Raw genomic sequence first — 24,029 nt, 5'->3', positions numbered from 1 at the left:
GGGTATGGAAAATAGATAGTAGCCGATTCTCAGACCTACTAAATACGCATATTAAATTTGGTAAAAATCGGTCAAGCCGTTTCAGAGGAGTTCAAGTTCGAACGCCGTGACACGAGAATTTTATATATTAGATATAGATAGTATTATTTCTCCCTGTATATTAAATTTACGTATGTAAAAATGGCTCAGATGAAGATCATACGCATTCACTTCCTAATCTTGTTAGGTTCGTCAACCGCTAGTACCAGGTCGCTTCAACCCGGTCGTATTGTAAATCTATCGAAGAGGTCCATGTCCAGCCGTGGACATCCTGCTGGTGGAATGATGATGAGGAAAATGGTGTACCGTTCGCATGAAAGGTCTCCGTATTACTGAACAGTACGACCACAGTAATTTTTAGATTTAAATCATTTTTTGCGCGCCATTTTAAATTTATAGATATTATTTGAGATTTGATATATATGCATAATGTAATACGAATTTGCTGAGTCATGCTCATATGAACTGGTATGAACAATTTCACTCACACGTGAAATCAGAAGTGAACTCAATATATATTATAATTATAGAAAACTTATTCACATCTTTTTGTGTGTGTTATATTTATATATGTCTTTCGTGAGGCACAAATATTTATTTTCACCTCTCGCTTGCACCATCTGACGTTCCTATTCACGCATGCTATTACGTTCCATTCCACACACACATATATATATATATACAGAACCTAAATTTTTGAATTATAATGCCATATCTCGAAGAATTGCTGATATCAAGTGGCAATGGATGAGGCACATCGGTCGTGGTATTAATGGTGGTCAAGCACCCATCAGGTAGACCGACGACCTGGTTGTGGTCGCAGGAAGTCATTGGCTCTGTCATCGTGGTGATCTTTGGGGAGGTCTATGCCTTCCAGTGGAAGAAGGGGAAGAGTACCAGAGAAAAGAAAATTGAATTATGCTTCCTTATTATATCACTCCTCTAAAATCTCTTCATATTTCAAACGTTTTACGTGCCATGCCCTATGTTAGCCCATCTAAAATTCCTTCCTTCCTATGTAAGGTATATAATTTTTATAAATAGTAATTTTATATTAAATTCTTGTGGTCACTTTTACTCATTTTTATATATATAATGTGTTGACTAATGTGTCCTCTCCTGTGCGCTAAGTGGCTTGCCTACCTACTATCACTTTAAACAATCCACTTGATACTTTCTTAATTAGTCACCTAACACCACAGACACTTTCTTTACCTGTTTGACGTTGATTAATGGGACACATTGTATACATGTAGAATAGAAATCAAATATAATCAAGACATTTATTAAATACTTCTTATATTACAATGTTGTACAACACTGCAAGCTCTGCTCTCGCTATAACAGCCTTTGCAGGTGCAAGACATCGCAGGATCCGGGGCGTTCTGATGGAGGAGATATCTTCCTTCAGATTGTCGGCTGGTCCTCGATGCCGTTCCAGCACATCACATGTATAGAACTGCCATCTTGGTGCAAACCTCATCATGCAACTGGAGTGAAGTGGCCAGTAACATTATCTGCAAATTCACGCACCCTTAATATTAGACGAAGCTGCACAACCCCCTAGTCTAACACAACACATGTTGGAAGAGTGTGACAATATCACATCGAAACTGTCAGGGTCAAGCGATAAATAGCAAGGTGCTATATAACAGATAAAATACCGTTATACTGCTATTCACGCGAGGTCATGCCATAGATATAAAACATCTAGAAAGGACGTGTTTAATTTAAAAATTAAATATTTAATTAAAATTTTCTAAATATTGTAATAAAAACATCGATATCTACTTTCTACATGTTTTTCTTTACATATTAATTTAAAATTATAATTTAAAAATTTCGTAATGTTCAAATTAAGATAATACATTTAGATTTTAACCTGATTTGTAAACGGTTTATTGGTTTTAATTAACCTTCAAATAAATATACTTTATTCAAATAAGTTGTTATTAGCACTTTCGAATCAATCAACGTAAAATGTCGACATTGTTGTATCAACAGCAGGCAGCTTGAAAGGCAGTTCTGTTGAGAGCGAGCGAGAAACTCAACACGACTGTTTACAAATATAGTTTTAAAGAGAGTCCGCAACAATAATTAGCTTCCTGAAGCAACAACGACATTTAATTCCACGCATTAACATCAGTATAGTGTTCTTTAATATTGGTTTTAGATCTCTCCAGCGGCGAATCTGAAATTGATTGTGGAATTTTATTGTACATATCTACACCTTATGCCATAAATCATATTGTTTTTCGCTCTTTTTTACACACACTGCTAGATAAAACCCTACCCCTAAGATCGTCATGATAATTTAGACCAGGTCACAGGTCTTCTAGGTAGACTATATTGCATTCGACTCTTGGTCGCTAACAGTACAACAACAACAGTTGTATCTATATTTAAGATAAACTTCAATTACTTTAAACCTTTGAGTATCAGCGAAAACTTGGCAGTTCATCTATTTTATATATTTTGGATTGTACGACGGAGTTACATCAAATAACTGTTCCATCTCTTTTCTTCTATCCGGCAATAAGATGCACGGAGTCACGACTTCCCTTCTACCAAGTTCCTTCTGCCAAGGTATTGAACAACCTTCTAGCGTCGTTGTTTCCGGCTGTAGCTTAGTAGTTTTTGAGATAAGAGTGGATAGATTAGGCAAGCATGTAGAAAAAAAGTTCAAATGTTTTGCCTATAAGCAATTCTAACCATAGTTTCTTGACAGAAATAGGATTTTAAGTAGAATTAAAGGCATCAGAGGATGTAAACATATTTTCCATTTCAAACTTGTTCAATAGGCTTTACAATCGGAGACAAAATAGAATGTATTAAGGAGGTCCATTTTAGTACATATTCGATGGAATCAGGCGTTACCTTACGGAAGTCCATCCTAAGTAAGAAAAGGACCAATATTTAGCTACTTCCGCACATGCTGTGGTAGTCATGCAACAAAGTGCACCGCCGGCCAGCCCGCTGATAAATGCATACCACCGTTAAATCACTCAATACGTGTTTCACCCCTCCACGGGGCATCTTCATGAGTTATGTTACACCGATTAGTGCCTAAGACTCTGTGTTTGGTAGTTGTGCATTTATCAGCGGGCTGGCGGGCGGTGCACTTTGTTGCACGACTACCACTGCATGTGCGGAAGTAGGCTAAATATTGGTCCTTTTGTTACATTTTAGTACAATTTCTTCTTCCAACAAAAATCGCTATGATAACCAGTATTGCGCATCCTGGGAATTCTTCTTCCTTCGATCTTGACTATATGAGCTATCTAGAGGCGTCTACCAGCTCGTAACTATAAAACCTTTAGATATAAATGGAAGGTATAGGAATCTGCCGAGGAATGTCTTACGCTGCCTGAATCAAGCGATTTGCTGCGACTTTATGTCGCTTCACCTAGTGAAGGACCCATCCACCTCGTGGTCGCCACTCCAGAACCTTTTGGCATAAGCGGCCATCACATTGCACATGTGAGCACTGTCCACTGCCACTGCAAACGAGCAATTCTTGGAGCTGGCAGCGAAACTCCGAACACAGCTCTCTCCATTGCTCTTTAGGTGACTTTGAACCTTATTATTCTATATATTACTTGCTGATCCTGCAAACGTTGTTTTGCCAAAAAAAAAGTTTTCATTTAACAAAAAAAATAAGGGTTGATCGTTGAGGGGTGAAAATTTAGGGTTATGTGTATTTTTGTATACTGTATCATACAAAAATAAAAACAAAAAAATTTAGAGGTGGTCCACCCTTAACATTTAGGGGGATGAAAAATGGATGTTGTGCGATTCTCCACCCTGGACAATGTACGCGCTGAGATTCAAGAAAACTGATCGAGCCATTACGGAGGTGTTGAATAACGCACACCGTGACACGAGAATTTTATATATAACATTTATAATATTTATTACGATATAATACACAAAAAAAATTATTATTTATTGCCGCTTCTAATATCTGTTATGTCTATGGCGATGTGTTCTCAGTGAAAGTGAAGTTACAGGTTCAATTTGGTAGGATGTCGATCTCGTGTTGCGCATTCACTTTCACCTCTTGCCAAGCTGAAGGTTACTGGAGTAGCAGTTTTTATTCACAAACACACCCAAATCTTTGATTAAAATATTCTTTAACAACGCATCGTCGCCAAGGATAATAAATACGCCATTTTACTTTTTAATTTTCTCTTTAATTCATACAGAAACTTATTAAGAAAACGAAATTATTCAAACTCTACAATTGTTTTTGACATATTTGACGTATTTATTGCTAATAGCTTTAACGTTCCAATTCGTTATAAGCTATTTATATTCGTAATTTCATTTTGTATTATTATTTATGTTTAATTTTGTTAGAAGAGTTTTATTAATTATTTTATTAATTATTCATAATCAAAATTAATAGTTTTCTTTCGCAAGAATTTTTGTAAAAGATATCGTTGTTTTTTTTAATTTTACAACACTTTATATTTGTTGAAAATATCTCCGAATTTAAAATGTCACTCACATGTATTTTTTACACGAAAATTTTTAGCACGATTTTCTAAGTATTATATCTATCTATTTATTTTATTATTATAGGCAGCTATATGCTATATAGCTATGCTATATTTCTTTACAAAATCGAATCAGCTATATACCAAAATCGTTTTCATAATAAAACAAAGAGGTGACGAATTTAAATAAAAAATGATTGAAATATTTCATTTTATGCGCTTTAAAATGTAAATTCAGATAAAAAATATATATATTCAGTTCTATTGACTTTTAAATCGAAACTTTTTTTTATCATTTACTGACGAAGCATTTGACTTCTGTGTTGCCTGATGTTAAGGTATTACAAGGATTGCCATCCTCTGCATCACCGTCACAGCAGCGCCCTCAACGTACTACAATACCATGTGATCACCGACCTGCCAAGGATAGCGGACGATATATCACCTATAGATATCATCCAGACATGGTACCAGAGCTATCCCATGGGTTCCATAGGTTGAAATGACAATGAGTAGTGTTTTAAACTCTATGGTACCTAAAAAGGTTGGTTTCAATTGATCCTATAGAGAATTTATGAAGGACACTTAGTTACAAATTACACCACAAACTGGTAGACTCGGCATGGATAGGTACCCACTAGGTGAATGTTAAGATCGAGGGAAATCGCTGGATGCGCAGACGCTAATGTCTGAGGAATATAAAACCTAAGAAAAAAAATTATATTTAATTGAATCAGGCGTCACCTCGCGAAAGTCCATCCTAAGTATGAAAAGGACCAATATTTAGCCACTTCCGCACATGCAGTGGTAGTCGTGCAATGAAAATCATGAATGAAAGTCATTGCACGGCTACCATTGCATGTGCGGAAGTGGCTAAATAGTGGTCCTTTTCTTACAAAAAAATTTATGTACATATATGTACTTTTAACATTACAATATATAACGATCTAACTAAAATTATATACACTAATAAAATATTTATAAAATTATATCGATATCGAGGATATCGATTTAGAAGCACATCACTATTATGAAATGGTTCACCGGCTTTCAATGTATGGAGGTAATCGGAGATTCCGGTCGCCAATAGAAAGAAGTTCACACGTCCTGAAAAAAACTGCGGCCCGGCGACGAGTCTTCGACTGTGTGATACCATCCGTATACATACTAGAACTGGAATATATTTCACTCCAGTGATATTTAAATCAGGCGTTGGTAGCCCAGCTGTGGAAAAAAGAAACTTGCAATCGAATGCGATCATATATAGTTCAAACTTTGTACATTAATTGCCACTGCTCACATGAGTTACCAGAGGATCGACTGCAGCGCCCTCATCTAAATGCGTGACGCCATCCGTAAGAAGCTCTTATGCTAGAACTGGCATATATTTCACTCCAGTGATTTCTAAATCGGGCATTGGTAACCTAGCAATGGAGAAAAACTTGCAATCGAATGCGATCATATATAATTCAATCTTTGTACATTAATTATCTAATAGATTCAGTCGATACTTTGCGGAAGTCCATCTTAAGTAAGAAAAGGACTAATATATAGCTACTTCCGCTATGTAGCAGTAGTCGTGTATTATAGTGCACCGCCCGCCAGCCCGCTGATAAATGCGTATGCGGCAAACAATGCGAATTACACAACTGCCACCGTTAAATTACTCAACACGTGTTTCACCCCTCCACGGGGCAACCTTAGGAGTTATGTTACACCGATTAGTGCCTAAGACTCTGTGTTTGGCACTAAATTGGCAAGACTCGAACCCAAAACAACGCAACCTCGAAAATCTAACGACGCACAATGAAAATTAGTACTAATTAAGCAGCGACGCAACTTCGAAAAAAACGCAAAACGAAACGACGCAAAGCGAGGTATTGGTGTATATCTACAATATAAATGTAAAAGCGCAAATGACATTTGGCGCCATTTTGTAAAAATTAAAACGCGTTCACATTATGACATTACTTTTGAGCCACCGGTTATATATGAGGAAAATAAATAAAAAAATTAAATCCGTTTACTAGCACCCTTAAAAGTTTGCTAAATTTAATACTGAAACTTATAGATTATTTTATGATATTTTATTATTGTGGACCTATCGTTCACACTATCGTATTTTTGGTGATAGTTGCATTTCTCTCAGCTTCATATTATCATTCATTCATTCATTTTCTATCATACATAGCAGAAACTTACATTTCCATTTGTTCTTAATTTTCTTCCTTGCTTCGCCTCTTATCCTCTCCTGATCACAGTACAGGTTTTTTTACCGCAGACTATCACAATATTTCTTATTCTAACTAATTTTTATTTGTATCACATATGTTACATTCATCACTATACATTGTTTTCTTTTGCTTTTAACGAAGAGATTAGTGTTACAATAGTATAAAATATCTATTTTATAACTATATAATAATCTATTCAATAATTATCGTATACCTTTTTCTAGGTTCATAATTAATGACAGTTTTGTGCACAATTATATTATTACAATATACGAATGGAAGGCATAGGTTGTATTCACAGGACGATGTAAAGAAACACATTTATTAACACTAAACACTAATTAATATAAAGTATGTTACGAAGTATCGTATCTGAGAGAGAGAGAGCCCGTGGTTACGTAAAATAAATCTCTTCTTTCATCTATTCATGCCTGCGCTGGTGGGGCAGTTCTGGTTATTTCGTCGAATCTCTCTTAAATAAATACATTTAAAAAACTTTTAAGTTAAACGATTTTTTGATACCCATATTGTGGTGGTTGTGGAAAAATATGTACCTAGTCCGCCATATTGGAACGGCGTCCATCTTGAATTTTAAATTTTGACATAATCATCGTGTTTTACTAGTGTAGCCCTTTCATTTGATACCCATATTGAGGGGGTTAAGGAAAAATACGTAATCCGCCATTTTGTATCGGCGGCCATCTTAGATTTATAATGTTATTGATTTTATTATATTGTATTTTCATCTAAATTAAATGTGTGTACCAAATTTCAGATCAATCTGACAACGGGAAGGTGTTTAAATTTCAATTTCTAATTTTGATCAAAATAAATTCCGAACGGTTCGAACTAAATAAAACCGTTTAAAAATGCCTGATCTGCGCATTGCCAGCCGTCTGTAACATTTATAAATAAGTGACTCTCTAGTCGAAGTTCATTTTATGGACCTAGGTTATATATAGAACATCTCCCAAAAGCTAGGTTTACTGTTAAATATATACAGTAAGTTGGTAAATTATCGATACCCAAGCACATCACTAGTGCTAATTCGCGGCCGCTGTCTTCATTGTTCAATTATCACGTCGCATCACTAGTGTAATTAAAAACAAAAAAAGATATGCATTCAGTGCTGTGAGAAGTGAGTTTGTATGCCGACCGGAAATCATCACAATGGTTGACCGGATGGCTTAGATTGTGTAGAATTATTATTAATTATAAAAAAAACTATATATATATATATATATATATATATATATATATATATATATATATATATATATATATATATATAAATATATATATGTTTGTGAAGTAAAGACATGATTATCACACCTTTCTTTCTTCTGTTCAGCTGATAGATGTTCACTGCAAGGCAATATCAAATAATAGTAAAAGAGCACTTTGTCTAAATATCTATATATATATATATATATAAATATCTATATATATTTAGACATATATATATATATATATATATATGTGTGTGTACACCCTATACTGCCTTCATGTCTCTCATCTCCAACGACAAAGGTTATCTGGTAAAGGTCTATCTTTCTTTTTTTTTTATTATCCACACTCTTCAGTCATTCAATCTTACTATCGTTCATTCATCGCCTCACTTCTTTCGCTTCGGTCATTAATATCACAGGTTTTGTTCATCCATTTTAAACTCTTTATTATTTTTAATGTGGAAACTTTATTTGATTTTAGTTTATATTAAGTTTTTTTCCAAGTCTCTTGACGTATTGTATAATATAAACTTTTTCATGTTTAAGCAATATCTTGTCTTTCTCCAGCTGCTCCTGTTGTGGCTGAGCGTGGCGGTGTTCGCCGAGGACTCACCCCCCGGCCTGGTCTCCAAGGACAGCGAACAGGACCTCGTGGCTGAAGCAACACAATCAGGTTTGATAATAACTTTACAACTTTCATGTAATGCTGGCCGTTATGGCCAGTATTTACTTTCATTCATCGAAATTTGAATTTCGAAATTGAATTTAAATTTGGAAGATATTTTTATTATCCTTAATAAGCATAGTATGACGATACGATGATACATGCCTCAGTTATTCTTGTATTGAAGTTTATTAAGATATAGTTGGCCGGAAATAATGACGCCATAAGTGATGGCGTTGTCATTGCGTTCGGTTTGAAATTGTAATTCATCATCATTACATCAGCCGAAAAACGCCCATTTCGTGACACTGGCTTACCCCAAAGATCACCACGATGCCTGGGTTTGCGCTGCATGAATTCACTGACTTTCGGACCGTGGTTGTTATTCAAACCTTTTAGCACCAACCGCAGCCGGGCCAACGGGTGATGTATACCAATACCTCGCTTTGCGTCGTTTCGTTTCACGTTTTTTTCAAAGTTGCGTCGCTGCTTAATTAGCACTAATTTTCACTGCGCGTCGTTAGATTTTCGAGGTTGCGTTGTTTTGAGTTCCGTCTTAATTTTTTTTTTTTGAAATTTATTTTTTCTTCTAAAAGATGGCAACACGTTTGTTTATAATTGCGCCATGCCATCAAAACTCGGGGATTCCCTTTCTAACTAAAAATCAACGCAATTTTAATACAGTTTTATTTTCACTTTGTTTTGCTAATTTTAAGAGAAGAAAATAATAAATTTATATAATTTTTAACGTGTTGTTTCTTGTTACAAAAAAGGTAAATATTATTCCAATTTATTTATTAGCAGAGTTATATTATTTATGTTTCTTAAATGTTTACTTTGTTCAATTTTCTTTTTTAAAAAGTACTATTTTCGTGACCCTGGAACCTATCTTCGATCTTTACATGGTTTGCTATAGAAAATCTTTATTCACCTTGCAGCGTTTCAATTTGCGTCGTGTTTTTTTTGGAACATAACCACGACGCAAAGTGAGGTATTGGTGTACTACCCTCACTGCCACTTCAGAAATTCTAAATAATCTGGTTACCACTTCCATCGTCATCAACGAAGAAACGAACAGGTGATTAGATGTGTATATTACTTGCAGCCGCTTAACCGCGTGTTCTCTTATAGAGTATAAAAGACGACACTATGGAGAGGCTTGTACATTTATTATTGTAAAAAGTTAAAACTAAAGTCAAAAATGCTATATTAATAAAACTAAAATCAAATTAAATAAACATAAAAAACTAACAATCATTTACAATCGTTAGTTTAAAATTAGTTTTAGTTCGTAGAGCGCCATCTATTGAGGAGTATTGACAACAAACTAGGCTAGGTTGTTAAATGTATTATCAATCATCAATTTTTTTTTAATTTATTCCCGTGTTGCAACCACGAACCGGTAGACGCGGCCGTAACACCCCCCCCCCCCTGCCTAGATGAACCCTCCCTGCTCCTGACGGTTACGGACAGTGATTATATGCATTTAGGTGTGGAGGCATGACAAATATTAACATCCGAAAACGTATTAGTTTCTTCTTTAATAAAAATAAACTTTAATATCCCGTAGATTTCAAAATAGTTTTGTTATATAAGATCATTACAGTCATTTATTTATCTAGATAAAAATTAAAGTTCATGTTATTTAGTAGAGCGCCATCTATTGAGGAAAACTAGCAACAAATTTAGCAGGGTCCGCCATTCTCAGTTTCTTTTGACTTTCTTAAATACATAACAATTAATTTCCAGATCTTTACAGTGAATGTTCTATATGAAATAGAGTAATTTACAAAGAGATAATTTTGTTAATCTGTTATAAAATCGTATATATTGACACATGAATCAGTAAGACAAGGAAAGAGGAATTTAAATAAATTTACACTACGAGTCACCATACATTGGCCCGCGTTGCTCAAGCCAACCAAGTTGTCCTGGCTTCGCAGGTATACACATACAGTCACGACACTATACACCTACACGGGTATGCTCTCTCTTCGTGCGTCAAGGTACAATATGTCAAAGTAAAATTTCTAGCTCAGGACCACCTGTTTATGTGACCTCAATTTTGCAAAAGCTGCACACACGCAAAAAGGCTAGTAATTTAATTTCAAACATATCCCATATAACTTTATAGCACGCAGTAATATACAAAGCCAGTTATTATCGATACTACCAAAAGAAGCGATAAATTTCTCTATATTCAATTAATTCAAGAAATTTGTTAAATGCGAGCTCTGCAAAAAATAACATCACTCTATTTCAGAATACGTTCACGAAAAAAAATGATTTCAAAACGAATAAATGATTGTTACGTTTAATATATCAACAAAATGGCTAACGTCAGATTTAGTTGTCAGTTACACTCAATAGATGGCGTTTTACAGTCTAACGTAAACTAATTTTAAATTGACGTTTATAATTGTAAAAATCTTATACACCAATACCTCACTTTGCGTCGTGGTTACGTTCCAAAAACAAGACGCAAATTGAAACGCTGCAAATGAATTAAAATTTTCTATAGCAAACCATGTAAAGATCGAAGATGGGTTTCAGGGTCGCGAAAATATAACTTTTTAAAAAGAAAATTGAACAAAGTAAACATTTAAAAAACAAAAATAATATAACTCTGCCAATAGATAAATTGCAATAATATTTACCTTTTTTTGTAACCAGAAACAACACGTAAAAATTTATATAAACTACATTACAACACACTACGTACGTAATTGAACTCTAAAATTAGGAAAACAAAGAGAAAATAAAACTGTGTTTAAATTGCATTGATTTTTAATTAGAAAGGGAATCCCCGAGTTTTGATGACATGGCGCAATTAGTAACAAAAGTATTGCCATCTTTTAGAAAAAAAACTAAAGATTAACCTAAAACAACGCAACCTCGAAAATCTAACGACGCACAATGAAAATTAGTACTAATTAAGCAGAGACGCAACTTTGAAAAATACGGAAAACAAAACGACGCAAAGCGAGGTATTGATGTATAATAATGCAATTTTGAGTTTTTACTATGGTTTTAATTTTCTCCGTAACGAAAACTTGCCCGTATATCGTATACTGTCCGGTGGCAGAATTCGAATTTCAAATTCAAATTTTTTCGTAACCGTTGGGAGTTGGGGAAGGATCTATATAGCGGAGAGCCTATCAACGCTGCGCCTACCAGCCTGTGGTCGTCACATGAGAACCTATCAGCTCCAAAGGCTTTTGGTTACGAGCGGTGTGCCGATCACTGCTACTTCAGATAAGCAATTCTTAGAGACGATCTCCAGAACTGTTAATTGGAAAAAACATCTCAAATAAATAATTAAGATTGCGGGTAGTTTCTGTTTAGGGGGGGGGGGGGGTGTGTGCCTTACCTCAACTGTCAGACATAAATGACAAAGCTAATATATTAATTTCACATCGCACGTTACAAGGATAAGTTTGTTCCCATAATATAACGAATATATTTATATACTTCAGGCCTACAAGCCCAGAAACGCGATGCCAGTCTTTCCAACTCTTACGGTGAACCACTACCTCCAGACGCCTATGGACCTCCTCTGGATATATCGAATATAAGTGAGTATTTACTTCAATGATTACATCAAAAAACTTCTTTAAAATAATAACCGATCTTTTTTGAAACATTTGTGCTTAATAAATGTAGGAGATAGATCGTTGAGTAAATGTTCGTCGAACGTATAAGAAACACTATATTCAGTATCGTTAGTCGATTTGATTCTTGATTCTCTTCCGGTTTGTTCCTGTGCTTATTTTGCTTCCTGGCTTCTGTATTTTACCGCTACATCTATATATTTTGGGTAGTACAACTAGTGGGTGTGTGAACGCGCACAGGTCTGCGTGTAGGTTCTGCGCGAGCGAGACAGCACTAGGGATTAATGTTTGACGTACTATTGGTTTTTTGGGCGATCCACATGTACACGTAATAAATATGTATCCCTATATATATGTGTATATATAAATGTATATAACACAGTAGTTTTTTAGAAACTTCTCAGCCTTGAACTCCGTCAACGAGTCAGGTCTGTCAATTTTTTACAAGATTCATTGTGGGGAATGCACTGCGAAGTTCACAACCTTACTCCACCATTCCCTTTTACCTATAGGAGGAGGAACTCGACGTTTTGTAGTGTGACGTATTGTAGTGCGTTGTCTCTTTCACCCGACGAAAATATAGAGCGCTCTGGCGTGGGATTCCCCTTGTTCCCGCTGACTATGACGTAATGTAGCTCCTACAGGTTGTATTAGTTTTTTTTTTTTAAAGCAAACAGATCATAGAAAGGAACTATTTTAGTCTTTTTACTAATAAAGTTTTTTTTTCAGTTCCAGATATCCAACTGCCAGCTCCAATTTACGGAGTACCTGAGATCAAAAACTTCCCGGACACCCCACCAGGAGCGTACGGCCCACCATCACCAGTGGTTTTCCCAAACCAGGCGTACGAGGGCCCACCGCCACCGATAAGCAAACCGAAACCAATTTACGGACCTCCAAAACCGAAACCGATCTATGGACCTCCAAAACCAGTTTACGGACCCCCTAAACCGGTTTACGGACCACCAAAGAAAACCTATGGACCCCCAAAACTAAGTCTACCGAAGCCGAACTACGGGGCTCCTTTTAAACCTCCAAAGATTACATTTCCGAAACCAGTTTACGGCGTACCGAAACCGGTTTACGGAGTACCAAAACCTGTTTATGGTCCGCCTAAAATAAATTACGGAACACCGTTGAACATACCAAATCTACCATTATCGGATATCTCACCTGGTCCAGTGTTGCTGCAAAATGTGGGAATAGGAAACATAGATTTAGGGTTGAATTTACCAGCACCAATCTATGGAACACCTTTACCAAGTCTACCTCTGGACTTGAAACCAAACTACCCGATCCCCGCTGACACGTATGGTCCACCAGGTCACGTTTTAGGACCAATAGGTCCAAACGACCAGATCGTCGTACCTGATTTCGATAATAACGGTCACTACGGTCCTCCACAACCAGACCCAAACCCTCGTCCTCCTCATCCCGGTATTCCAGCGCCTCCAACTCCACCTCACGTGCTTTACGACGGCTGGAAACCAATTCCAGGAGTGTCAAAGCCTTTAGGTAAACACGTGGATAATTCACATGGCATCGATGATCAATACAGACCGCCACCTATCGTACAGGAAGTACATTTGAATTTGGACGCAAATTTACCTAATTTAGACTCTGGATATTCCAATGCACATATATCATCAGGATACTCAAATGTACATCAAGATGCCTTAGCCAATATTGACTTGAACGCAATCGTTGGTGGTGACTCAAATCACATAGACCAATCGAAGACTGTCTTCGAAGCTCATTACACGGAAAATAATCCTCAAAATGATTTGAATATCATCCAATCTTCTTTTGAAAAGCCCATTGACACGTACAGCGCACCGCCTTTGGACTCATTAAGCAATGGTCCATATCCAGCTTCATTAAGGCAACAAGGTGCGAAAGTGATTTCTCCATCAAGCGTCTACGGAGCACCAGCAAAACAATCACACGCAAACCTTCCCCTACCCTACGGAACGTTCTCTGGTGGCGGTTCATCCATTCACACCGGCGGGCACTCACCAAAACATCCAGTCAACTTCAGAGAATCCGTACCAGAAGGCTTAATTCAACAAATAGGAAACACAGTTCACCATAAGGACACTCATGGAATAGATCACGTGAAACAAGGACCTAGTTATTTACCTCCACCGATCAGGGAAGTAAAAGATATTAATTACCAAACAGGAAATTACGGTTTCAATGGTGTGTCTGTATCTATAGAGCCCTCCAGTTTGTACAGTCTCCCGCATTCAGGTAACCCTATAGCTTTTCAAGCATCTCAGCCGAGTGCTACATATGGATCACCTATAGATTCATATTCAGCTCCTTTACTCACTGTAGGAGATAACACAGCTGCTGGGTCCAGTGATAACGGAGTTGCAGCTACTGTAGATGGTACAATATTCGCCAATCTTTCGAATCTAGAAGCTGCTGCAATTCTAAAACATTGTCCATATCACGAGGCTATACTTAAAGCAGCAAAGTCAGGTGAAAGAATTCCAGCCGATCTTGCATCTAAATACGTCGCAAGTTTAAGTACTCTCGGATCGACATTCTCGAAGAATCAACAAAACTTTATTTCGAATCAGAATAACTTTAATACACCAGTTTCAGGGAGTGAATCAGTTTCGTATAACTCTAAAGATTTATCCACAGCGTCGCATACACTAGTGGAAACAATAGTTCCAAGTAATACGATTAAAAATGAGAAAACTGAAAAAAGCAGCGTACAGAAAGGAAAATCATTAGACAATGGGAAACATAGTTACAGAGATGGAAATCTCAATCTGGTGTCTGAACAAATACTTCACACATCAGAGAAGATACGTAATCTGAACGAAGAAACTAAGAAACTTCAGCAAAAACTCGCTTCTACAAGTCTGAATTTACAATCCGGGCTTGGATCGGAAATTCCAGTCAAAGGTAATTTTGGTTATTCTGTACAAATACAATCAGCTGATGGTGGTAAAGGAAAAGCTGATGCCCCATCCATACCACATGAGCAACTGCTATCTGAAGGATTACTTCAAAGCATCCTACAAGCTATTGAACAGCCGCCACACTCACAGAAACCAACCCAAAAAGTCTATCAAAAACAGTCCAACAATTTTGATTTTGGTAATATAGATATCGGAGGTCTAGTACTACCAGATGGATATGAACCTGTAGACCGTACCAAAGACAAGACAAATCAAAGAGATCAGGAGACACAGAGTACAGAAGACATAAAACAAATGCTACAACGTGAAGCTGTAAATCACAGACATAAAGATGGGGACTGTGATTTAAATACAGACAACTCTATCAAACATACCATTGTGGTACCAGCACCGAAGGTAGACACGGTTGAGCCAGTGATGGATGTCGATGATAATGAAGTGGCTATATACTTTGGTGATTCATCCACTGAACCCGCTGAGAAAACGGACCCGGTTACAGAAATATCAGTATCTACTAGCATAAGTGAAGGTTCTTACAGTAAAACACCGAGTTTCGGTCAGAAAGTAAAAAGGAGGTCATAAATGTCATTGGTTAGATTAGACTCTAGTCCGTTAGACCAGTGAGCTGATTTAAATTTTATAACATAGCAACACTTGCAAAACGAAAATGATTTTTAAATATAAGATACATAGCTTTTGGCCAGTAAGTGATTGTTATCTTTTCAACGTATAAAAACATTTTCAAATAAGACAATAATACAGGTATTATTTTAAGCTCACTGGAGCCATTTGTATAGGCTAAAATCAATATATACATTAATAGGTTCATATGACAAATAGCTGGCTTAGTGTTAGCTATACAAAGAAAATCTTAAAAGAACCGGGTTTTGACCGATTTATTTTTATGATAAATCTTTCAAGACCAATGAGATATGTCGGGTAATTATTATTATTTAATTTATTTTTATATTATTTATATGTTAATCTTAGATATAAGAGAGTTGCAGTATTTGGGTGTGAATATTCGCCGTTGTCTTGTGACAGTTATTTCGTGATAGAATTGCCAGAGTAATGCCGTCTCACTCGCACGTAATGACTGTCGCAATGTTTAGTGTTGCGCCCAACATTTATATTATCGATTTGGTATACCTTGTATGTACAATTATCGTACAAATATTATTACTTAACTATTATAAAACTATTGATAAATTGTTTGTTTTATTTCGATTTATAAATAATAAATAAATAAACATTTCTTATGGCTATTCTATTGTTTCAATGAAGTTAGTGTTGCCAGCCCTTAGGCTTTTACAGTTTAGATATGAGTTCACATAGCGAAAGGGTCCGTGAATACGTCAAAACAATGTTAATAATTGATGTAAAAATTGGAAGAAAATTAAATAAGCTAAACAATAAAATACGTCAAACTATCAATATCACATCTGTAAATCATAATAACAGTTAACAGTCAATATCTTAACTTATATTAGAAGTCTTCGTTCGACACACAATCCATTCATAAGTTTTATAAAGGTATGATCTAAATACAACAAAAAATTCATATTAAAATTTAATTTATAGGTAATTCATACCATTCATTTATAACCTCTTGTACATGGTAAGTGTTTTGTTGAATATAACACATCTTTAAAGAGTAAAAAATCTAGAAGTGTTATCAGTTCCTGGCAATCAAGATTGCTAATGCTATTTTTTTCATATAATAACTTATTCATATAAATAAATAAAATTTGAGTGTCTGCTTGTAATATTAAAATAACCGCTTTTTACTTAATTCATATAAGTGTATAAATACGGTAAATGTAGGGCTTACAAACCGGGACGATTTTTGTCTGTTATTAAAAACCGGTATTCATGTAAAAATACCGGCATTTCGTTATTACATTATTTGATGAAAATTGAATTTATGCACAGTATAAATCTAATTTAAGATAATATTATTTATACACAAGAATTTTTTTGGACATAAACAAACAATTTCATTGTATTAAAATCTATATCAGGCACATTTATCACAAAAACGGCGCCGAGTACGGCAACATCCAAAAGCGGCGATGTCGGCAATACAAAGCGATTGTTTATGTTGTACGTCTAATGCCCAAGGAACAGATCTCGTTTATACAAATACATAAAGTATGTAACACGAAAATTATTAAATAGTTTAGATTAGATTATTTCATTTTGTAAATCTGCTGTACCGTTAACAAGTAAAAATTTAGCGATTGATTGTTTATGTTTTTAAGAGCACAATTTAATAAACAAAACGCAATTTATTAATAATATTTCATAAACACTTTGAGTTCAATTATATTTTTTACTTCTTTAATTATATAATGCCATACGAACATATTACATGTAATAAAATGTTACATACAATTCAAATATATTATTTGTTAACAAGTTAATATGACAACTGCTGTAAGTAAAAATATAACTAGCAAAATAATATTTTTTTAAACTAGATGGCAATAGCTGATATATTTTTTTTCAAAACATTTGTTCCCATTTTGATCAAAAGCCGTGAGTTTATTTATAAAAATTCTAAAATGCTCTGCTTATAATGGCAACATTACTATTACTGTCAGATGTCAAACAATGCAAAATTCAACGAAAACAGGTATACAATATAGATTGTTAGTAAACGCAACGGAATAGTGAAAGAAATATGGAGACAGAAATTATTACGGCGGCCCAGGGCTTCATATGCGAGGGTTGCCTCAGCATGGATAGGAAGCTATCGGCTGTAATTGATGAAGCTGGCCTGAAAGTCCTTTATAGTTTTCTTGGTGATTCGGTAAGGAATACCCACATATTTCTTTTATTTTTAAATTATTCTCTTATTTATTTAACTAAAAAATATATACTTACAAAATCGTCAAACAGTACATACGATTTATTGATGAAAATAGACGCTCGCCTCAATTTATTAAACTATATTACTATATACCATGAGCCGATAGGCGCGACGTGGGTAGGTGCTCCAAAAGGTCGTCGAAGTCACTTGATAAGTGCAAGACAGGTCGTGGCCTTACAGTATATCTCTATTTTAAAGTGCATTGTAAGGAATTTATATTTGCCATTAATGGTCATGGGTTCGTTTCTCAGAATATGACATAGTCAATATAATTATACATATATATATATATATATATATATATGATAACATTATCTAAGTGCATATAAAAATATATGATTTACATAACTTTAATACTAGAAATAAAAATAGGCCTGTTACACATTTCTCTCTTTGAACAAAGGACTGAGACTATCAAATATAGGTGTTAAGTTCGACTCTGGGAATACAATTTTTTTAATGTACCCTCTGTCAATTACTTATATAGGATTGCTGCTGCCCACAAACAAGGTTCTAGAGGATGAGCAGTAGTGTCTTCTGTGTACCATAATACCACACTGTGATTTCCATCCAGGATATCTTTAGGGGAAACTTGTATCTTGCAATTAGCGTCTATGGCAGCTACTTCTTTTTTCTACTGATTTGTTGATTTTATGCATGTCTGTTTGTCATTTGGCAAAAGTCTCTTATAGGTCTGCTTAAAGGTCTCTTATTAAGTTCTTTAAAGGACTCGGTGTTTGGCACTGGTCGGTGTAACATCTGAGGATGACAAATGGAATGGTGAAAAATGTGTTGAGTGAATTAAAGATAGTACTTGTGTTTCGCTTTGTTTGCCGCACTCACATTTATTAGCAGGCTGGCGGGCTGTGCACTTCTTTGCACAACTACTGCTGAATAACAGAAATAGCTATATATTAGTCCCTTTCTTACGTAGAATGGACTTCCGCAAGGTAACACTTGAATCTATTAGATAAACAGTTGCTACGAGGGTGGATTGAAAAGTACACGGCCTAACACAGATCCATTCAATTCTAAAAATCAAATCTACCCACATTATTTAGTTCAGTTCAGATTAGTTCATTGTGTGAAGTTCAAAACGTGTGCGATAATTAGTTGTGATTGTATAAATTTATTAACAAAGTAATCGGACATAATTTCCGCGAATGGAGCAAATCGAGCAGCGTGCCGTCATTAAGTACCTCCATAAGAAGGGGCTATCATCAAAAGCCATCCATGATGACATGGTCAGTACATAAGGCGATTGTGCTCTGTCATATTCATCCATAAAAAAATGGATAGCAGAATTTAAGCGTGGTAGAGAGAGTGTGAAAGATGAACCCCGCTCTGGAAGGCCTTCGACGTCAACTACTGACGAAAATATTAAAAAAGTACTTGACTTTTAATGAGAGACCGCAGATAAAAAATTATAGAGATACCCAAGATTATAGGCATCTCTTATGAACGAACTTAAAACATCATTGTCAACGAGTTGGGTTTCCACAAGGTGTCTGCGAGGTGGGTTCCGCGACTGCTTTCAGTTGAACAACGCGACTGTTTGGAGTTATTTGAAGCCGATGCAGATGATTTTTTGAATCGTTTTGTTTCTATGGACGAAACATGGGTTCATTACTGTACACCGGAAACAAAACAACAATCAAAACAGTGGAAAAGACCTGGTTCACCACCCCCTAAAAAGGCAAAGTCGATTTTGTCGGCAAATAAGGTGATGGCTTCAGTATTCTGGGACTCGAAAGGTGTGATTATGATTGATTACTTTGAAAGGGGTCAGACTATAAACTCTGATTACTACTGCACCTTACTACGTCATTTACGAGAGGAAATAAAAGAAAAACGTCGAGGAATGCTCAGAGGAAAAGTACAGTTTCATCAAGATAACGCCCATGTTCACACGTCAGTACAGTCAATAGATGAAATTCACAACTGTTGCTTTGAACTGTTACCGCATCCGCTGTATTCACCTGATCTGGCACCATCAGACTTCTTTCTGTTCCCTAACCTAAAAAAGCACTTGGGAGGTCAAAGATTTTCGTCAAACGACGAGGTCAAAGCAGCTATAAACGCATGTTTTGACTCTAAGGAAGAATCATTTTTTTTCAACGGTCTAAATGCTTGGAAGGGGAGGTGGCAAAAGTGTATTGAACTTGATGGTGATTATGTAGAAAAATAAAAATAACTGATTTAGTATGTGTTCATTTTTCTGATTAGGTCAAGTACTTTTCAATCCACCCTCGTATTACAATCTTATATAATTCACACTTTGTGCATTAATTATATAGAATCGCCATTCACAATCTTCTAGAAGATGGGCAGCAGCGTCCTCTGCATACCATAATATGCTCACCAACCCCCCTGCCAAGTGTGGCGATTATGGTATATCCTCACATAGATATCTTTGAAAGCCTTGCAGTGTGTCAATAATTTCCATTCCTTTCTATTGTCGGCCCTTACAAGCCTGATCTTTCCTTTTACTTGAGCTATTGAGTCATTACATCTAGCTGGTCTTCCATTGAATCTCCCAACTTAAATACACCATGTAGTTACATTTTTAATATTTACATTGTTATATGTATTCAAATAGGGTAATTTAATTTTTTCTTACTACAATAGATTGTATAATTTAATTGGCAACATTTACAGGTTTAAAATGGCCTTTTGGTACTATGATAGCAACACTTGTTTATGTTTCACTGAAAAATTATTAAATTTCGACTTTGTCAATAAAATATTACAAACCTATTGTTGGCAAGCGAGTCAAGTCACATAAATCTGAGACTTATTTTTAACAAGTTATGCATGAATATATTTTTTATTTTATTGTTTAGCTTACCTAAGAGTTGATTTAGAGCTCTGTCTGAGCTAGTGCTCTGGTGAGCAGAGATTCCCTCACAACTTAACCTAGAACTGATGTTATCACCATCTGTTTCTCCCATTCAAAGTTTTGTTACTTGGAAGGGTTGTTAGATGTTTATATAGTTTTGCAGACAGCTTATTTGGCAAAGGGAATTCTAGGAAATGTTAGGGGCACTGGAAAGTAATGTCGCTTTCTTAAGTTAAATTCACACGACTACATTTTAACCAAGTTTTTATTTCTAATCAACAACATATTCACCTTCGTTAACAACCTTTTGCTGTCTAGTAAACAAATCAATGCTGGGGCACTAACAAATCAATCAGTTTTTCTGTAAAATATGTCATCAGAAACAACATTACTTTCCAGTTCCACTAATAGATATAATTTCTTGCCTAGTTTTCGCATTAATCTGTAATAAGATATCTGCTGATTTTGTAACTAGCATCTAGACTGTATAAACATATATAAATGAAAATATTGATGGTGATTTAATCATAATTTTACAAAACTAAGTAACAAAAGTTTGATAGAACAAAACAAACACTTAAAACTGGTCATGTCAATATAAAAGTATAAAAGGAAATAGAAATAAGATGAAAGATGTTCTAAATGCCCCAGTCGGTTGCAAATGCTGATACAGTTCAATAATTGATATCAAATTGCAGGACCACAGGATAGATAGCATCAGCCTGCCCCTACTCCTTTGCTGGGAGTGCACTGCCATTGTGAATGAAGCAATCTCCCGCATTCAGCCGCCACACTCACAGAAACCAACCCAAAAAGTCTATCAAAAACAGTCTGACAATTTCGAATTTAGTAACATAGATATCGGAAGTCCAGTACTACCAGATGGATATGAACCTGTAGATCGTACCAAAGACAAGACAAATCAAAGAGATCAGGAGACACAGAGTACAGAAGACATAAAACAAATGCTACAACATGAAGCTGTAAATCACAGACATAAAGATGGCGACTGTGATTTAAATACAGACAACTCTATCAAACATACCGTAGTGGTACCAGCACCGAAGGTAGACACGGTTGAACCAGTGATGGACGTCGATGATAATGAAGTGGCTATATACTTTGGTGATTCATCCACTGAACCCACTGAGAGAACGGACCCGGTTACAGAAATATCAGTATCTACTAGCATAAGTGAAGGGTCTTAAAGTGAAACACCAAGTTTCGGTCAGAGAGTAAAAAGGAGGTCATAAATGTCATTGGTTAGATTAGACTCTAGTCCGTTAGACCAGTGAGCTGAGTGATTTAAATTTTATAACATAGCAACACTTGCAAAACGAAAATGATTTTTAAAAATAAGATACATAACTTTTGGCCAATAAGTGATTGTTATCTTTTCAATGTGTAAAAAAATTTTCAAATAAGACAATAATACAGGTATTATTATAAGCTCACTGGAGCCATTTGTATAGGCTAAAATCAATATATCATCACTCGCACGTAATAACTGTCGCAATGTTTAGTGTTGCGCCTATATTATCGGTTTTGATATGCCTTGTATGTACAATTATCGTACAAATATTATTACTTAACTATAATAAAATCTTTGATAGATTATTTGTTTTATTTCGTTTTATAAATAATAAATAGGTAAACATTTCTTTAATATTTTTACTTCACATTGCTATATATGATTATTAATATATTTACCAATTTTATTGTTAAGAATATTATTAGAGATATTCCCTCTATTTAATAATAAGTCCCTAGACGAATGGAACTAACTGAAAAAGACCAGCGACTGGCTTTATGGTTCAGTATTGAATATCATGGAACAGAGTAGTGTAGAGCGCCTGCCCACAAGGTAAATAGATAAACTCGTTAAGTTCACTGGAAAAAAGCCGTTTCTAACTGGTCTCATTGGAAATCTTTTGACAAGACGTACTACGGCCATTCTTGTGTCAATGAAGTCAGTGTTGCCAGCCCTTAGACTTTCACAGCTTAGATATGAGTTCACGGAGCGAGAGGGTCCGTGAATACGACGAAACAATTGTTAATAATTGATGTAAAAATTGGAAGAAAATTTAAAAGGCTAAACAAATATACGACAAACTATCAATACCTATCATAACTGTAAATCATAATATCAGTTAGGAGTCAATATCTTAACTTATATTGGAAATCTTCATTCGACGCACAATACATTCACAATTTTTTTATAAAAGTATGATCTAAATATAACAAAAAAATTATTAAAAAAATCATTAATAACCTCTTCTACGTGGTAAGTGTTTTGTTAAATATAACAAATCTTTAAAGAGTATAAAATCTTGAAGTGTTATCAGTTCATGGTAATCAAGATGGCTAATGCCATTTTTTCTTCATATAATAACTTATACGTATAAATAAATAAAATTTGAGTTTCTGCTTGTAATATTGAAATAACCGCTTTTTAATTAATACATATGAAAATATAAATACAGTACATGTAGAGCTTACAATACCGGGATCCCAAATACCGGAATCGTGGATGATTTTTGTCCGTTATTAAAAACCGGTATTCATGTAAAAATACCGGTATTTCGGTATTACATTATTTGATGAAAATTGAATTTATGCACAATAGCTGATATAATTTTTTTTAAATATTAGTTCCCACTTTGATCAGAAGCCGTGATTTAATGGAATCAGGCATTACTTCGCGGAAGTCCATCCTAAGTAAAAAAAGGACCAATATTTAGCCACTGCCGCACATGCACGGGGCATCTTCAGGAGCTATGTTACACCGATTAGTGCCAAACACAGAGTCAACTCACTCGAGGGGTGAAACACGTGTCGAGTGATTTGGTGGTGGCGGTTGTGTGATTCGCATTGTTTGCCGCATGCGCATTTATCAGCGGGCTGGCGGGCGGTGCATTTCATTGCACGATTACCACTGCATGTGCGGAAGTGGCTAAATATTGGTCCTTTTCTTACTCAGAAGCCGTGAGTTTACTTAAAAATATTCTAAAATGCTCTGCTTGTAATGGCAACATTACTATTACTGTCAAATGTCAAACAATGCAAAATGCAACGAAAACAGATATACAATATAGAATGTTAGTAA

At 35.4% G+C, this 24,029-nt stretch overlaps 2 protein-coding genes across 2 annotated transcripts in view; both read left to right on the top strand.

Moving 5' to 3' along the window:
• LOC137927369 (uncharacterized) overlaps window positions 1-16,350 on the top strand; it is a 43,382-nt gene extending 27,032 nt beyond the window's left edge. The window contains exons 3-5 of the mRNA XM_068771163.1: window positions 8,569-8,674; window positions 12,142-12,240; window positions 13,006-16,350. Of these exons, the coding sequence (XP_068627264.1) occupies window positions 8,569-8,674; window positions 12,142-12,240; window positions 13,006-15,794 (2,994 nt within the window). The 3' untranslated portion in view covers window positions 15,795-16,350. The remainder of the gene's footprint in view (window positions 1-8,568; window positions 8,675-12,141; window positions 12,241-13,005) is intronic.
• Window positions 16,351-17,822: 1,472 nt separating this feature from the next.
• On the top strand, window positions 17,823-22,510 carry LOC137927428 (uncharacterized). The gene is made up of 2 exons (XM_068771234.1): window positions 17,823-18,024; window positions 21,622-22,510. The coding sequence occupies exons 1-2, from the start codon at window positions 17,896-17,898 to the stop codon at window positions 22,129-22,131; spliced, it is 639 nt and encodes a 212-aa protein (XP_068627335.1). The 5' UTR covers window positions 17,823-17,895; the 3' UTR covers window positions 22,132-22,510.
• The last annotated feature ends 1,519 nt before the right edge of the window (window positions 22,511-24,029 follow it).

The sequence above is a fragment of the Battus philenor genome, unplaced genomic scaffold, assembly GCF_028537555.1.
Source record: "Battus philenor isolate CCGP_79_NKW_IND1 unplaced genomic scaffold, ilBatPhil1.0.hap1 SCAF_30, whole genome shotgun sequence".
Classification (NCBI taxonomy): Eukaryota; Metazoa; Arthropoda; class Insecta; order Lepidoptera; family Papilionidae; genus Battus; species Battus philenor.
This window is presented reverse-complemented; position numbering and strand designations above follow the sequence as displayed.

What these genes read in the sequence shown, in the direction of transcription:
- LOC137927428 (XM_068771234.1), top strand. Translation starts at nt 17,896, where the DNA reads ATGGAGACAGAAATTATTACGGCGGCCCAGGGCTTCATATGCGAGGGT. An exon ending in ATAGTTTTCTTGGTGATTCG is followed by an intron (nt 18,025 to 21,621) that starts GTAAGGAATACC and finishes ATCAAATTGCAG; the next exon opens with GACCACAGGATAGATAGCAT.